General features: G+C 40.2%; 1 protein-coding gene across 2 annotated transcripts in view; it reads left to right on the forward strand.

Moving 5' to 3' along the window:
- Window positions 1-14,959: 14,959 nt before the first annotated feature.
- LOC145977744 (discoidin domain-containing receptor 2-like) overlaps window positions 14,960-18,078 on the forward strand; it is a 522,813-nt gene continuing 519,694 nt past the window's right edge. For both annotated transcript variants that reach the window (XM_083109999.1, XM_083110000.1), the window contains exon 1: window positions 14,960-15,344. In XM_083109999.1, coding sequence (XP_082966125.1) covers window positions 15,239-15,344 — 106 coding nt within the window. In that variant the 5' untranslated portion in view covers window positions 14,960-15,238. The remainder of the gene's footprint in view (window positions 15,345-18,078) is intronic.

Here is an 18,078-nt window from a genome sequence, read left to right on the forward strand (position 1 = left end):
AATATCACAAGGGCGGAAATATATGACCTAGAATTCCCTCATTTCTGTCATCAATAAACCAATTAAGGTTGTTGCCATTTAACCACAAGCCCCGGATTTGATTTCCGAGTCGATTTAGTTAAGTGTCCAGTGAATCTAGTCCCGATAAATGTATCTGTGCCAAATTTTGATTTTTTTTTCGTGTCTGGGAACGGATAGATCGAATATTTTTTTGCTCGTTGTACGTATAATGTCATATATACTTTTTAGAATAAGTACCTGGGTAATAGGTCTTGATATGGGCACGTGCCCGCCAATGTCTGTATCGTCAACTGGGTTGCCTGTCTTGCAGGAGCAGCGACCGTACTTTTCACCCAGAGGGAAATTCCTTCTCAGTCGATTTCTACGGAGATGCGGAGTCAGCAGCAGTCGGAGGAAAAGGACAGGCAGGAACGGAAGAAGTGGACTGAACTACAAACAGAGGACGATGGAGCAAACAAAAAGTTACTGAAAAGAGAGTAAATTGATTGTGTGTGGGGAGGAGGGGGGACGGAGTAAAACGAGAGGAAAATGGCCGTTTGACAATGGCGATTCGACGCTGGACCTTCGCCGGGGAAGGGCGATGAAAGGAAACTGCGAGGGAGCTGCGAAATAAGCTCCGACCATGTTTTCTTTCTTGAGACCCCGTTCGTCCGAGGGAACGGGACAAATTAGGCTCCTTCAGGGGACGCTTGTATGGAAGCAACTTGCTTGCTCTTCCAGATGGCTAATACTTGTTTTCTCGTGCCTTGCAGAGGCCTCTGATTAAAAGTATTGGAACAGTTTACAATTCCTCCATTCAGAAACAGGGAGAAAGGTCGAGAGGAAAGATTACGCTTTCTCTCTCCCTCCTCTTTCTCTCTCTCGGAATGTCGCCGTACACCAGCCTGACATAGTACTCCTGCAGTTCGTTTCTTTATGCAACGTATATGAAAAAGATACAATTCAAACTACACGATTAGAATGCGATAAAATCATAGTTTCTTCACTCTCATCTAATATAATTACATGACTGTGTATTTTTGGGGAAAAAATCGGATAATTTCAAATCAATAGCTGATTCTGGAAGATTTTTGAGTTCTGATCACGGAAATGACATCTATTTTCCCCCATCACCTTAGGATTTGTCACAATTTCGAAATCAAAATTCTGATATTCGCTATTCCATTACACCTACCTATTACAGAACACAACAAAATAAATTTAAAGAAGGGGAATTTTGGTTGTTTAAAAACCAATAGGTGATTCTGGAAGTATTTTGAATGCCGATGACGGATATGACGTAATTTTTTCCCCCATGACGTCAGTATTTTCCCCTAGATCAGGATTTTTCTCCACGCCACTAAGTTCAATCAACCTATTAAATAATAACATTGGTGTTTGGATATTTTGTGACGGAAGTTTTGCTGAGGGATTTCGAAAAGGAACTCAGGTAATGAAAATTTACAATTCTCATGTCAATGTGTCTTGTGAAGATAGAAGGCGGATTAAATTCTTACTATTCTATGTGCATTTGTAGTTCAGAATTGGAGGATTTGTATTCTAGAAAACGAATATTTTACTATCATCTAAATAGAGCTATCTATTGACGAAATGATGGAACTACACATTTTATTGTGAAATTAAAGCCGTTTCTGAAAAAAGCTATACGTGATGGGTAAATATGGATTTCATTTTTGGAATCAGCATGCTGAAATAATTCAGAGACAACAGTCATCTGCGAGATATCCAAACCCGTCTGTACAAAAAGTGAAAAATATGTGCATAAAACAAACCATATTACCGAATTCATTGATCCTGCACAACACTACCAAACTTTCGCAGCGTGTAGAGGGCATGAAGGCGAACACCTTTTCTAAATGTATGCAAAGGCGCAGCACATATTCGAGGTTGCCATTGGCATTCTTTTACTATGCAGGAAAGGTACCGTCAAGAAAAAATTCCCGTTGTTGCGGAATCATTCAAACACCCCTACGATTCCTACAAATGCATTTCTTTTTGGCTGACAAACTAGGTAATGGTAAATATTAATAGATAATATACGATACAATATTGTTTTCAGGATGGGGTATAAGTTTTAGGAATATCATCGTGTTTTTCAACAAGTGTCAACTAAAACAATCTTCTCCAACCCATACGATAGTAATACATGCAAAGATATGGTGTCAACAGTGTAAAATCACGTCTTTCCTCCAAACACGCATATACGTAGCATCAAAATTATTGATCTTTGGAGCTCCTAGCGTCGAATCGGCATGTCGAAAAATTAGCTAAACTTCCTGCAACGTAGACCCTATACTGAAAAGCAACTTTGCATCGTGTGTTTTGTTTTGAATTTTACCATTACCTGATGTGTTCTGGATAATGTGACACGATAATGGGATTTGTGAGACAACTGCCATTAAGGTGAAACCGGAATTCCTGTTTGAACAATTTTCCTTTTCGACTAATTTAAGTTGAATAGAAAATACGTATTTGATGAGGAAAAATTTGGAGAAACTTGTATTAGAGGGTCTCTTTTGCACGTGAAGATCAACATGAACACCAGTACCAAACCTCCAGAGACTTGTTGGATCATTGACTTGTAACAACACAAGAAAACCATTATAGTTGAATTATTAATAAGGGAATCAAGCATATGCACATTAAACCTATACATGCGGAACATATTAAAGGCGTGGCCAATTTCCATTATTCTAAACGTTTCTTTTTTAATTTGATTAGCAAGTAATGAGTAAGTACTATTGAAAAGTCCTGGATGTCATATGCGGAAGTGCATACGTAGTAATCTAAAAGAATATTATATGATTACTGATATATATATATATATATATATATATATATATATATATATATATATATATATATATATATATTTAAAAATATCTACGGGAATTCGTGTTTTCGGACAGTTTTCAAATTAGATGTTTTTGTACTGGTCAGCCGTTAAGCGAAAGAGGATGTAATCTAATGAAGGAACCTTTCTTTTAAGTTTTTATATGCTCATCATATGGTGGTAACCATGGTAACGACACCTGGAGACTGTTGCGAAAAATTCAGGAAGTTCGTGCAGAAGAAATGCTTATTCGGATTTGGTTTTTCGGAACTGTAATCCTAATTTAAAGGTAATTGTATTGGCTGCAGACGGTTGTGCGACATGGTTCGAACGTCAGGTGAAAGAAAGTACAAGATTTATTTCACCGGTTGCCTTTTGACGTCGAAAGAACCAACAGGCGATGCACAAATCTCTTATCACAATCCCCGGCCATCGTCGCGAGAAGCCGTCACTTCCCCCCCCCCCCCCTTTGTAGCTCGTTCGCTTTTTTCCCCCTCACTTTTGGAAACTTTTTCCTTTCTATTTCCGATTCGGCCGGCCATTCTGTTTTTGGGTAAACCGTTCGGAATGTGACGCGGCACGATAATTTCCTTTTGTGCTCCGTGGAAGAAAAGTCACGAGCATTGTCAACAACAACATCTGGAGATTGGCCCGATTCCTTCCCTCGCCTCGGAGGAAGGGGGCGGAAGGTACGGGGGGGGAGGGTGTGCCGGAAGAAAAGGAGACTGTTATCTTCTCGCCTCAGACACGGAAGAAATCGCAGCCGGTGGACACTTCATAAGATAGGCCGGACCCACAAAGGGCTCGCTTCACACTGATGGGTCCGGAGGCGAGGGAACCGGGATTAGGGCGCCTTCGACCGTTCACGCGGCCCTAACACACAAGAGCAGATCTTTCTTTACGTTTAGATTTTGGATTTTTGTTGAATCTTTTATATCCATTTCGCTCTCCTCCGAGAAGATACGTGTGCGTTTGCTTCCTTTAGACGTCTCCCCCTCCCTCTTTCTTTCTTTATTCCTCGCCTGGACAAGATTTCCAGCCGGCGACAGAGTACATTCGTGGAAGAGGAAGAGCAAAAAGTACCAATTCAAAGTCTGAGATTCTTCTCTGTTGCTCTTTCAGAGTCAGAGCAAAAGACGTATCATGCTGTCACCAAAAAGGTAAGGATTGGAGAGGAAGCAATGTGCATTGGTCATCTCTCTTCCACTTCTGTTCCTCCTTCCTCCCTCCTCTCTGTAGCCATATCTCTTTCTGAATATGAGAGAGAGCGGGATGAATGGAAAAAGAATACAAGTTTCAAATTCTATAACGAAAGTATTGTATACGTGGGCTGTAAATTTAAAAGTGGCAACACTGTCCGGTAGAGGCGATAACGCATAGCGCCTTGCATATGTTATCAGGCAATGAGCATTGTTAGTTGGGGCTCGTGTCGATGTAATAAGTACCGAAAGTTGGTGCAGCGAGTGCTGTTGTGTATGTACGAGGTTAAAATGAACACCATTTTTGTGTACTTTCCAAAAACATGTTTACAAAGGTAGGACAGCGATTGTGGATCAAAATTCAGTTTGCAAGAAAGAATGTCATCAACACTTCCATAACCCTGTAGCAACAATACCTAGCCATATCTGATTGTTTTACAATGGTGACAATATAGGGAACCCAGCAAAATGCAATGTTCCTCATGTTCTCACTGATACAGCCCAATCTCCTCAAGAAATGCACTTACCCATTGCCTAGGTATTGCTGCGCTTCGCCCACTCGCTTTCTCCATTTCTCAACCGTTATGCGCGACCTTGTTCCACATATTCCCGGGACATGTTACAGTTAGAATTACCGTTACTTTAAGTTCATTACAACTTCTTCATTACTACCAAACATTGTTTATAATGTAATACACGAAAATATATGTGGGTGTATAAACTGGGCTGTCTTTTTGTTTATGTGTTAGCATGTGCTTATGTTTACGTTTATAAACGGTATATTTTATGTTGTATTTCCTTTTTAATGCTTCTTTTTTTTTCTTTTATACTTTATTTCTTTTGAGTTGGTGCTTTTAAGTCCACTTTGTGCACAGTGAGGCTAATCGGGACTGGACCTACAGATTAAAGTGCGATACAAACCACTATGTGTAAACAGTTGTAAACAGATGGTTAAGTGTAACAAAAGGCATTGATGAAAGCCTTAATTTTGCCATGTATACAAAGCCGATATAAATAAATAAATAAAATTGATAACTACTTTCTCCTTTCACCAGTCACTCCATGAATCCTGAAGTTCATGGCACGACCAAAATAATGTTAACACTCTACATCAACGTGGAACTTAACAAGATGCAACGCGCCTTGACTTCATTAATTATATTTCGACGCTGATCTTAATAATTCCTCTCACTCACACGTATCGAGCTGCGTCTAACAAGAGTCCACTAACGCAATCAGAATCTCCGAATCCCAAGTAATCAACTCACGTGCGAACTCTTTTTAATTCATTGCAGTGCAATTAGAAGTCGAAGTTAAAGTTTAGAGAGAACGGGAGGAGATTATTTAAATTTCTAACGAAGCATGGCTGAAGAAAATTCTGACGAAGCACTCTTTCTCTATTTTATATGCAAGAAACGTCTAAATTATAATTTTCTTCTTATATTAGAAACTTATTCGGTCAAGTTTTGTTCATTTTCTAGTCATCTGGATGGGGATGGTCTGTCTGAAATAAAGGGTGTCTCAAAAATATAGTTTTTTTAAAAAAAAATCGTAACTTGGCAACACTGCGAGGAATGTGGCGCCACGTAACGTACAAAATATGAAGTAGGCGCCATGTCATTCAGTTATCATGGAGCAGTGGAGTGGTGCACAGCGTGCATATGCTGTGAAAGCGTATTATAAGAATAACGACAGTGTCAGTGCTGCACGTCGAGAATTTCGGCGACATTATCAACTGCAGCGGCGTGCACAAGTTTTAAGGAACTAACTACAAAACATTGACATGCATCAATTGAAGAACTGAAGACACGAATCCGTGAGGAAATCAACCAGTTACAATTAATTGCATACCCTGTACTATTCTTCTCCGTGAATACACTTGCTTCGAAGTTTATCATCTTCTTTTATTTTCCATTTCAAAATATTCATATTTTTGAGACACCCTTCACATTCATTTTTTTGTAATACAATTTCCAGTTATTGTTTAACTAAAGAAAAGGGAAAGGTACCCCTGTGCTTGTGCACACGTGCAATGAAGGCATATGGGTGAAGCCATTGCTATAATTTGCACTTGCATTTACGAAAGTTGCTCGGTTAATTCTGAGACATATGCTATAGTTGCCAATTTAATTTAGTTGTAATAATATTTTTGTTGTTTTACACAGTTTTTCTACTTTTCTCTTCAACTGTTTTTTCTACACACACACACACTTCAAGTGGTATATTTTATTTAGATTTATGTCGACGTGCATTAAATTCATAATTATTAAAAAAAAATGTATGAATATACACAATCAAGGTTAAATGTTTTCTAAAACATGACTACAAAGAAGAAAAATCGAAAATTCGCAAACACAAATCAGAATATTATGGGACACACAAACACACTGTGATAAATATTCATTACCCAAGTCTCCAACACAGGACATTTTTCTGGGAAATATGCACCGCTAGTCCTACCGCAATGGAGTTTGTTTGTAAGTCCGCATTATGCACAGATGGGTTTATCAGGACTGGACCTACAGTTTAAAGCGGGATCTGAACCACTATGAGCCTCCACCTTGTGTTGAACCCTGGAATCCTTGATTACGAGTGGACTAAGCCATCGGGAACACACTTTCCGCAATGAGACCTCCCCGATGGCGCCTTGTAATCAAGTGGTCCTGGATTCGATACCCGGTGGAGGCACATAGTCGTTCGGATCGTACTTTAAACTGTAGGCCCAGTCCCGATTAGCCTTACTGTGCATAAAGTGGACTTAAACCACCAACTCAGTCAATCAATCAAAAACGTTTTGCAATGGAGGCAAAGATTTTAAACATATATATTTTGTATTGACAATAGCATGTAACTTCAACAGCATGAAATTAACGCCTACAGGATAAATTTCAACTTAAAAATCAAAAACATTTGCTAAGTTTGTAAGAAAATTATACAACTTGCTTGCAACTTTATAAAAAATGTGAAGTATCGTATCTTTGTTACAATTTATACATATTTAATATTACTTGTTTCTAATTGTAATTGTGTTAGAAATGTCAAAGCTCATAGAATTTTGGTAGATCAATTAATTTTTGTACACACACACACACTTGAAGAGTAGTTCTAATGTTGATATTTTCTATATGTCATAATTAGTAAATTATATTTATAAATTATGCAAAATCAAACTTTGATATTTTCTAAAATATGAGAAAAAAATAGTAAAAGTAAAATTCCCAAACATTTATATGCATCCTATTTGAGGACCCTTCGGAATAAGCACTGGGTAACTGGAATTCACTTCTACATGGGTAATAGAAGTTTCATGTGTGTGTGTGTGTGTGTGTTCGTGTTCACGCGCCAGTGCATGGTATGCATATTGCGAAAAAAGAGAAGCTTCATACGAAATTAATTTGATTGGAATTTTGTTTGAAAATCCAGAGCTTCTTTTTTTATAACGGTGGTAGCGAAAATCGATGGATTTGAGAGGTGTTTGGTCGACATACTCATGCTACTGCAAATTAATAAATGCGCAATTATATATTTCGAGTAATAATTTTAATCATCCTATTTTACATATAACAAGTAAATACCACTTAAAAATAGTGAACTTTTTAACTAAACTGGCAGATACACGCAGCATAGAGATCCTGGCCCATGGATTTATCCAGTCAGGATCAATCTCTTGATTGAAAACCGGCCACCGTGGCGGAGTGGTTAGCACATCGCGCTACGACGCTAAGGGTCCTGGGTTGGAATCCCGGCCTGGGCATGGATGTTTGTGAGTGTCCATTCATCAATTTCATCATATCATCGCTCATCCGCATCTTCTCGAAATAGCCTAAAGTAGCACAAAAAGCGAAGTAAAACAAAGCAAATAAATCAATCTTGATTCATCGACAATTCTGAACTCTTCGTACCTGGAAGTTCGACAATCAGAACATCAGTTACACCAGGCGATTTGCATATCGTAAAGGGGAGATCTACAAGCACTGTGTTTATTCAATGGCCACCTGAAATGCTCTGGAAGGTTTGATTCTTGACTGCAACCACTTGTCTGTGCTATAACCCATTGTAATGAAAACTACTTGGACTCAAATGTTTTGTGAGTCAAACTTGAACCGTTTTAATAATCAGGAAGAATGAATTAACATCATTGATCACCAACGGTTTGAAAAAGTTGGAATGCATAAAAGGGACTGACATTTCTCTTCAATGTCTTTCAACATAATTAATATCTCCACTCCTGCTTTTGATTACTGACTCCAGAGCAGGTGTTAAAAGTGATACCAGTTAGCACCTCAAGAATAGACAACCAGAATTACGCAGAAGAGTATAAGATTGCATAACATATAGCCAGCAAACACTGATTCTTTTAGATATTTCACGGAAAAATGCAAGCTCGGTCAGGTCTTGAACCAGTTTCTGGTATACCGTGTCATTGTTCTACCAACTGATCTTAGTTGGCAAAGCAATGGCACGGTATGCCAGAGACCCTGGTTCAAGTCCTGGTCGAGCCTGCATTTTCCCCTGAAATGTCTACATATAAAGCTACTACAAACAAAGGAACCTTCGGTCGGAAGACTTCACGCATCATCTCCTCCTCCGTTCAGGTAGGCCCATGGTGAAGCATGCCCCACTCTACCCCTTCCCCCATGCGCGAGTATGATGCACACGACAAGCGGCTCTGCGCAGGTTCTTTTAGTTGTATCTCTCTATAGTACAGTCATGGGAGACTTCTGGGTTGTAACAACCCCAATGACTTTGAATGGTATCATTGCAACCAAGGAATGTCCGTGAGTGTACATCCTGTGTGTAAAATTCGTATTTGTTGTTTTGTTTAACTATAGTAATTTATAATATTAAGTCGATTGTGTGTACACTTTTTCAAATATTCGCCTCAGAAGAAATGATATACTGAGAATATTATGAATCAAATGATAAGAATAAATTCTACGCTGGTGTGTCATATTTTTATGCGAATACTATGTATTCCTTGATATACAAATAGGAATTTCGAGGGAAACTGCTATTGACTTGCCACGTTTTTGCACATTCTGTATTGTGCTTATCTTGTCTAACCCTTTGTGAATGGACCTGTTGTAATTAACGAAGTTAATTGTCAAGTCCATTACATGCATTGGATTTATACTTTAAATTCCATTTCTAACACATTGTAACCGAGGGCTCTGCCTGCCGATTGAAATGGAATCTCTCAAACATTGAAATGCGACTCCAGGAAGGAATGAACCAACATTGTAACGACTGGCGACATTGACTCTTGATTTGTAAGGAATAGTGTTAGCCAATAGCGTCCCCATAGTACTCTTAATCTGTGTAGTTTCCTAGGGCAAATGGTACCCACATGGTGACAGATACATTCGCTTTTAAGAAGAACAGTTTCAGAGCCTCTGTTGTGGAGCGGGTTAAGAGGTCAACTTGCGATTTCTCCACCGAAGATTCAGAGTTTGAATTCCGTCCTGGGCATGAGCGTTTTTATTAGTGTCCCATCATCTATTCCATTCTCATCGTTCCGATTATCGAATTGTTGTTTTAAGTTCACTTTTGCACAGGTACGCTAATCGGGACTGGACCTACAGTTTAAAGTGGGATCCGTACCAGTGTTCCATGTGTCTCCACCAGGAATCGAACCCAGGACTTAATGACGACGTTACGACTAGTTGCAATTATCCGAGAACAAGAAGATGAAGATGAGTTCCCTAGAAGTTTTTGACTGATTGATTGAATTATGTTATTTACGTCTCTTTTCTGCCACTTTTTGGTAATCGCAACGATGGAGATGTGTCATGATTTGACTTGGTGCTTTAAGTCCACTTTATGCACAGATGGGCTAATCGGGACTGGACCTACACTTTAAAGTGGGATCCGAAATACTATGAGCCTCTACCGGGTATTGAACACGGGAGCCCTGGATTACAAGGCGATGACGTTACAACTGGAGAGGTGATGATGTTATGGACTTCAAGAGGGGGTATTCAACAAGACCACCATTGACCATTCCGGGATTCGAACCAGGAACCCTAGAAGTTTCGTAGGAGTGTCAGACAACATGCAACACCACACGTTTCGACATGTCTGCTCGAATCCGTCCTACGAAAACGGATAGTTCTTATTTCGTCTGTTGGCGAAATAAAAATCGACCTTTCTCATTTGGAGACAGAGGTGAAAGACAAAGTTTCCGCAGTTATCCCCGAAAATTCTCTCTCCGCACCAAACGCTGCCTTTCTTCCCGTGATTCCCCAAGGTAACATCTGGTGCTGCCTGCGCCGGTGCACACCTACAGCAAGCGGCTGTCCGTGGCAGTTATAGCAGCCATTGCGGTACCAATTGAGGTCAATTCGGCGCTCCGTTTAATTTGGCATCGTTGCGAGGGCGCCACAATCGCCGTTTCCTCTATTTTCTGCGGAACAAAAACAGGTCGAGTCCCGCCGCAGCGCACGCTGGCCTTAAGCTAAAATCCTCTGTCGGCTTCAGCTGTATTGTGCAAAGGGAAAGATAATAACATCCTCATATTACTGGCCGTGAAATCTATGGACTGCGATTTCTATGAGCGCACATACCTCACGGGCTGTTTCTGCACCAACATAATGACGTACCCAGCGCCAATTAACATGCATTTAGCATTCAATAGGCCTGTACCGTGTCTCTGTGCGCTTCGTGTATTTCCAACAGTCAAGTTCTGCTTTATTTTGCCTCCAGGCGCCTGGGAACCAGAACGGAACTTTGATCTATTGTGTGTTCTGTGGTGGCACGGAACACGGTGGAAACGTTGCTACATTACAGGGGAGGAGATACAGTTACGCACCAATCGTACATTTATTTCGATATCGCCCAAGAGTGTGAATTTCTCTCCATGTTGCAAGTGGAAGCGTTTTTCTATGTTGATTATTAAGCTGGACACGACGTTTGAAAAATATGATGAATAAGAATTTTCGGAATACCATGTATTCCTTATGGGGAATAAACTTCAACATCAAGTTACGGCTAATCAAATGGAAGTTTCGACTTTTCCTCTGGTGAATCACATCTTCAAACAGCTCTCTTCCCGTTGATATTATTTTCTATTCCATCGAAAGTTTGATATTCCCAAGAGAACAAACCAAATAATACTCCCATAAGCCCAATTCATTTCTCCTTGCCTCCTACGGCCATCCTGGCAGTGTTGCCAAACGTAATGCGCATAAGAGCTAAATTTCACCTTAAATGGAGTTAAAACTGACTTTCTAGGAACTAGTTTTACGAAGTGCTTCCTAGGGTCATGTTAGTTGTCAAAGGGGTGGGGCGACGCAGCCAATATAACAATATCACGTCACTTGCAAATGGTATAATCACGGAAAAACTTGGTCTATGTGGGCCGGAACCAGTGATGGCATCTTAGTGGGGCACGGGGATAGGCGCCCCATTTCACAGCCAAAGGAGTGCGCGAAAGGGCGAGATCTGGCTCCAAGAGAGCTAAGTTGGCAACACTGCCACGGGGGAAGAGCTTGGGAAGAGCCCGATGGAGACTGTTCCACATGCCCTTTAAGAGCCATATGTAGATGTTGAGTTTTTACATCAAAATATTCCACGTTGCTGCTAATACGTTATACGCGTCTCTCACATTTTGAACAAAAGATAAATTAGACATGATTCAGGTATAGACGATTAGAGCCATAGACGCCGACTCCATGGGGCTTGGGGGGCTCGAGCCCCTCCAATGTTAACGATGTGGGGGCAGAGCCCCCCAAATAATAATTTTGCTTAAGAGGATCTAATGTATTTTGCTTCTGTTGTAATGTTTACTCTGAACTGTGCCACATGAACTTAAGTTTAAATACACCTTTGAAATGTTCTAGACCAGTGGTTTCCAACTTCAAAAGGTCCGAGGGCCAAAATTATATCCAGCAGGTTATTGGCGGGCCGCAATTTTTTTTGGGGGGTGGAGTTAAAAATTACAAAAATTATAAGTACTGAACTGAAAATTACCTAAATTTCTAAAATGAGGCAATAAAAACAATGGGATCGCAAATCAAAATTGTATAATTACAATTTATTTCACAAAAACCCAATACTTATGGATGAATTGAAAGAATTGAAAAAGACACCATACAAATAAGAATCCTTCATACTAAGTGTTCAATGTGAAAATTGAGGCCGATCTGCTTCTTTTATTAAAGTTGGAATGTCCACTTGAATTTCTGTATTTGAAAGTCTCAGAAGGTGAAGCAGTGAAGAATCTGCCAGTCTGCTTCTGTAGCGGTTCTTGATTAACTTCATTGAAGAAAAAACACTTTCACACGGGTATGTGCTGCCGAACATCGATGTCATTCTTTGATCGAATCAATTCTAACTGTGATATTGTCTTTCTTCACAGAGCTTCCGTTCCTTCAGTAAAAATAGAACGTGTTTTAATAAAAATACATAAAATTAATGTATTGTGCAAACTGGCTTTGCGGGCCGCAAAGAAAGACATCGTGGGCCGCATGCGGCCCGGGGGCCGGCAGTTGGAAACCCCTCTTCTAGACCATCAACTTTGAGGGGCTAAGACTGCTAAACAATCAACTTTGGGACTAAGTATGTAATTTTGAGTCTTGTTAAAATTTTTACTAAAAAGAGTTTCAAAAGTTCCATGAACTAGTGTAGTGGATGGGACGTTCGGGCTGCAAGTGGCTCTCACATGACATTCAGAACGAGGTCATTGATATATTAGGGAGATCTGTTTTGCGCTCCGTGGTAGCAGATATTAAAAGTCGGGAATATTTTGCTATTATGGTTGACGAAACTTGTGACATATCCATTCATGGACAATTAATATTCTGCATTCGAACTGTGAATAAAAATTTTGAGGAATTCATGGGCTTTTATGAGAATCCGAACACTGAGGCCAAAACTTAAAAAAGGGAGAGAGTGAGTCATTCATTAATTTATTTCAGTGATCCAAGCCTCCCCCCCCAATAATTTTGACAACTCGGCGCCCCTGATTAGAGCTTATTATCAGCTGTGTCATTTAATATTCCCGTTTGTAACTGAATTTATGTTTTAAGTCCACTTTATTCACACCTAGGCTAATCTGAACGGCACCTACAGTTTAAAGTTGGATCCGAATGTGTCTCCATCAGGTATCGAATCCGTGACCCCTTGATTACAAGCCGACGAAGTAACCGCTACGTCAACACGCTCTAAAGATAAATATCTTTCATTTCTAGAAAGCGAAAACATTACTTCTTTCAACCTTCCCGGTGCGTAGCCAACCTCCGTGGCGGAGTGGTTAGAACAGCGTGCTACAATACCAGGGGTCCAGGGTTTGAATCCTGGCCTGGGCATGGGTGTTCTTTAAGAGAGTCGCTTCATCAATTTCATCGTATCATCACTCATCCTCATCTTCGCAATTAGCGAAAAGTGTCGGAAAAGCGAGGTGTATATTAAACAATATCAAACCAATCTCCGGTGTGTGGAGACGGCGACTCTTTCAACCCGATTGTAAATTAACATCATAGATATTTTTGCTACGAGTCTAGTTAAACATATTATATTAACCGTTACTGAAACATTGCAGTGAATCTATTTTAATGGAATTGTATAATTAGAGCAATCTAATTAGGCTTGGCTTGTTGGGCTGTATACATCTATACATATATACATACATATATATGTATATATAACTCTCTAACGCCTGAAGCAATTTAAACCAAACTTGGTACACATACGTATGACTTACAATCTGGAAAGACATTCTGTGGGGGGTAAGACACCCCTGACCCCCTAGGGTTGGGAAGGGGTGACATGTAAAAATAATCCAAAACGACCGATATTGGTGTGGAATCCATAGTTTTCGGGGTCGCTAGGATGAATAGTGACACTCCGAATGCCGTTCAGCTCCAAGTTCATCACCTATTGACATAGGGGTGAAAAGTAAAATGTCAAAAATAACGTAAATTAGTGTCGAATCCATAGTTTTCGGAGTCGCTAAGCTAATTGGTGACATTTACGATGGCATTTGAAAGAGAGAGAGAGTTATATTATAGTGAATTTGTAAAATGTTTTACTTTATAATTTGAATACTGTACTTATACTTTGAAATACTTCTAAATGAAATTAGTTTCATTTTACACTATAGTTAGAATTCATTATTTTCCTGTCAAATAGAAGATTGGGATAAATAAATACCCGGGCAACTCCGGGCAAGCAGCTAGTAATTAATAAAGTAACAGCAAGTAGGAATGTGAGAAGAAGATGGGACAAAATATATAAGTGATAGAAAACTTGCAGTAGCTATATCAAGGGTCTGACGTTAATCTATCCATTACTACATAAGGTTGACAACGATAAACCTGTCATATTTCATGTTGGAAGGTATTTGTACTCGCTACACCCTGAAAACAAATCATCATCATTCCTTCCTAGTATATTCTGTATGGTTGCTATTCTTTTCATGTAAAATTAGTAAAAAGTATATTCAACTGTAGGAAATGCCTATACCAGAACACCCACGGAACAAGACTATCAAGATTTCTCAATAGTTCTTGCGAGGCTGATAAATATAGGTTGATCACAAAGTCTAGAACCAATGGCAGAGGTTTCCCGAAAGCTGCATTGTTGACGGAGCTCTACGGTGGCCACCACAATCACCAGACTTCAACTCTATTAACTATGCCATATGTAGAACTTTAAAATCTGAGCTACATCCTGTGAAAGAACCAATGCAAGGGTTAGCTTATATCTTCATATTTAGCAGAGAATTCGAGGAAACGTTTGAACAAGTATGTCGAGACTTGGTGGAGCACGTTTTGGATTCTACATTGGTTCTAGATTTTATGGAATGTTAATGCAAAATGAAGTTAATGCGAAATTTCCAAGCATTTCTAATTCTTATATTATCTTCTTTTCAGGTCTTTGAAGCCGGTCCAAATGTCTTAAGGTGGCGTCCACGTGACTAGGGAGGACATGAGCGTCACTCGGGCGAGCCGTTTCGACTAACTGCAGTGTAAGTGCGCGCGGGAACACCACACGGAAGATGGTGTAGTGGCTACAGGGACAGCAGCAACGAAGGAGTAATAAGATTTTGGATTGAGCTCGCTTCCGAGTGAGGCGACAGTGATGCGGCGACCTTCCTCTCAAGAGACGTTCAGTGCCTGCGCCGTATGACCTCTCCATAGACTTGGCCATTTCATAGGACTCGGGCGGGAAGGAAACACTAAGGACAATGTGCGGTCGCGTCTTCTGGTGCTGCCGAGTGTTGGTCTCCCTCGCTTGCTGCATTGTGGTGGCCTCCCAGTCGTTTGCGGCTCTGGCCACGGACTACGATACACGTGAGTACACTCTGCTCTTTGTCTCTCCAGGTAAATCGCAGGTAATTTTACTCCGCTGCAAATCGTGTTATCGTTATATTGCGGTGACGTACTTTCGAAGGAGGCGAGTAGCTTGTGTAACAACCAACCATTCCAAATCCAGTGGCGTACCCATGAGTTTCAAAGAGACGGGTTACTTATACTTTTTCTAGTAGCCAGCACTCATTTTGACATCTTTTCCTGCATTTTCGTCGCCTTGTAATCCCTAGCACATAGTGGTTCGGATCCCACTTTAAACTGTAGGTTCAGTCCCGATTAGCATTACTGTGCATAAAGTGGACTTAAGACACCAACTCAATCAACGCCACTGTCGTCTATTCTCTCTTTCCTCATTTATAAGTACCGGACCCTGTGGTTAGCAAATCGCGCTGCAACGCCAAGGGTCCCGGGATCGAATCCCGCTCGGGCTTGGATGTTTGTGAATGTCCATTCATCAATTTCATAACTCATCCCCATTTTCGCAAATTAGCAAGAGGCACAAAACGCTAAGTAAAATAAACTAAATCAATCAAGCGATCAATTCATTTCCAAATGAAAACCTTAAGACCCAAAAGAATTATTGGACGGAGTGCATACAGCTAAAATTTATGTAGGGTATCCGCTGTCATTTGCAGAACCTCATAGGTGGCACCAAGTCTGGGTCATAGTGGGCTGTGGCTATCCTGTTTTATAAATCAATGAAACTATTCATACAGATATAACAATGAATTTGATGAGTAACCTTAAAAGATTCGAACGCAGAACCTCTAGTTTCAGAATATGCTCTCCTAACCCTTGGATGAAGGAGGTCTCAACCTAAAACTTAACATTTTGGCTAATTCAACATTCGAATTTGCATAATATATTTTATCTCCAATATTTAAACTTCCTATTATTATTTGGGTCAGTTAATATGAACGTGGCTATCAAATACATTTTTAATTGAATATGTGGCTCGCTCAAATCTTCGCCACCCACACCAAGAAGTCCGGCGCCGTTAGTGATCAAGTGAGATTCAAAGCCCCATTTTGTCATTTTAAAGTTGGCGGCTCAATTACACGCTTGCATCGGTGAAGAGAAGTGATTTCTTGGACTTTCTTCAGGAGATGGGAACTCAACGTTTTAATCTGATGCCTACCACACCACTAAAGTTTACTAATGGAGGAGAAATATCGAAATGACAAAGAAGTGACTGAGCGGGCATTCTGAAGAGTATATTTCCTCAGGCATTCTTTTCAGTTCTTGAGTATATCAACAAATGCTTTACGTTGAGCAAACAAATAAAATATTTCAGTTGACTCATCCTCGTATTTTGATGTTTATGCCTGACCTTTAGACCGGTAGAGGACGTAGGTCCAGAGTTCGAATCCTTGCCTGGGCAGGGGTGTTTGTGAGTGTGAGTGCCCATTCATCATCACTCGTCCCTATCTTCGCAATTAGCGAAAATGTTGCATAAAAGCGAAGTCCAGTTAGACCAGTTAATCTTTCTGTACGGAAGACAATCGTCTTTTTTATGGTTTCCTGCTATAGCAATGTATTCATTGATAACTACTGCTGACTTGTATAAGCTGACCAACTTGTTGAGAATACAGGATTTCTTCGTTCAAATCGTAAGTGAAATGTAAATATTATGCATGAAAATGTCGTCCTTTTTCTTTGAATTCGTCTAGCTTCTTCATTACCATCGTCGTGCAAAATATCCTAAATCATCCATATTATAGTCATGTATATTAACCTACATTGGTCTCTTTTTCCATATTCCCTGAAGATGAGAGCAATGCATGCCGTCGAGACGTTGGGAGCTAACTACAATTTAACCTGGCTGGCAATTCGAGAACACTTGTTCGAATCACGTCGCCAGGAAAGCTACAATTCCTATTTACAATCCCTATAGTAACTAAAATACGAAATTGGGATAAATCGTGCTGCAGGAAAACATTAGTTGGCTTTCGTTTCAGACACCAGTGTACACAGGATTTATTTTGGAGGGGGCTGGAATGTTAAAAATGGATATTACTTTTTCTGTGTTCTAGTGGGTGGCGGGACGCTCTACAACATATTACGCAATTAACCTTCTTTGTAAAGTTTATTCAAGGACAAAAATGTTAATTGGAGAGGAGGATCATTTCTTGAGTCATTCACTGCTTTCATTTCAAAATTTAAAATTTCACAATTTCTGGAGGGATCAGTGGTTTCAGATGTCGCTGACTCACACGAACGTTGGGCCGATTGCAGCAAGTTCATATCGGATGCATTGTCCCATCCACTAAATTTTACCACTCTATTTATTATAGTCGCTGAGCTATGGACAAAGAGGCACATAAGTAGATATTTTTTTTTCACAACTTCTCTGGTTTGTCGCCTGCAACCGATACAGGGGCAGATAATTGCCAATTCATTTTCTTTCGTGCCGCACCAGCGAAGAGGAAATGGGAGGAAAATAATAAAAGTGAGAAAGCGAAAGAGGGAAGCTATTGGCATTCTGGTGGGGGGGAAGAGGGAAAGAGAGGAGCTCACACAATTTAGAGGATCCTGGCAACGATCCAACGGCACAAACCAATGCACCCATTGGAAACGCATTTCACGCCTCTTCTCCATTTTTCACCCGTACAGATACATTCGGAAGGTCACGAGGAGTTCTTCCCGCCTCTGTGTTGGCGTGACACAACGAGTGGTAGCTGCCCTCATGAATATTCAGATCTCATTTCACACCTTG

The sequence above is a fragment of the Lepisma saccharinum genome, chromosome 23 (assembly GCF_977018435.1).
Source record: "Lepisma saccharinum chromosome 23, izLepSacc3.1, whole genome shotgun sequence".
In the NCBI taxonomy this organism is placed as follows: domain Eukaryota; kingdom Metazoa; phylum Arthropoda; class Insecta; order Zygentoma; family Lepismatidae; genus Lepisma; species Lepisma saccharinum.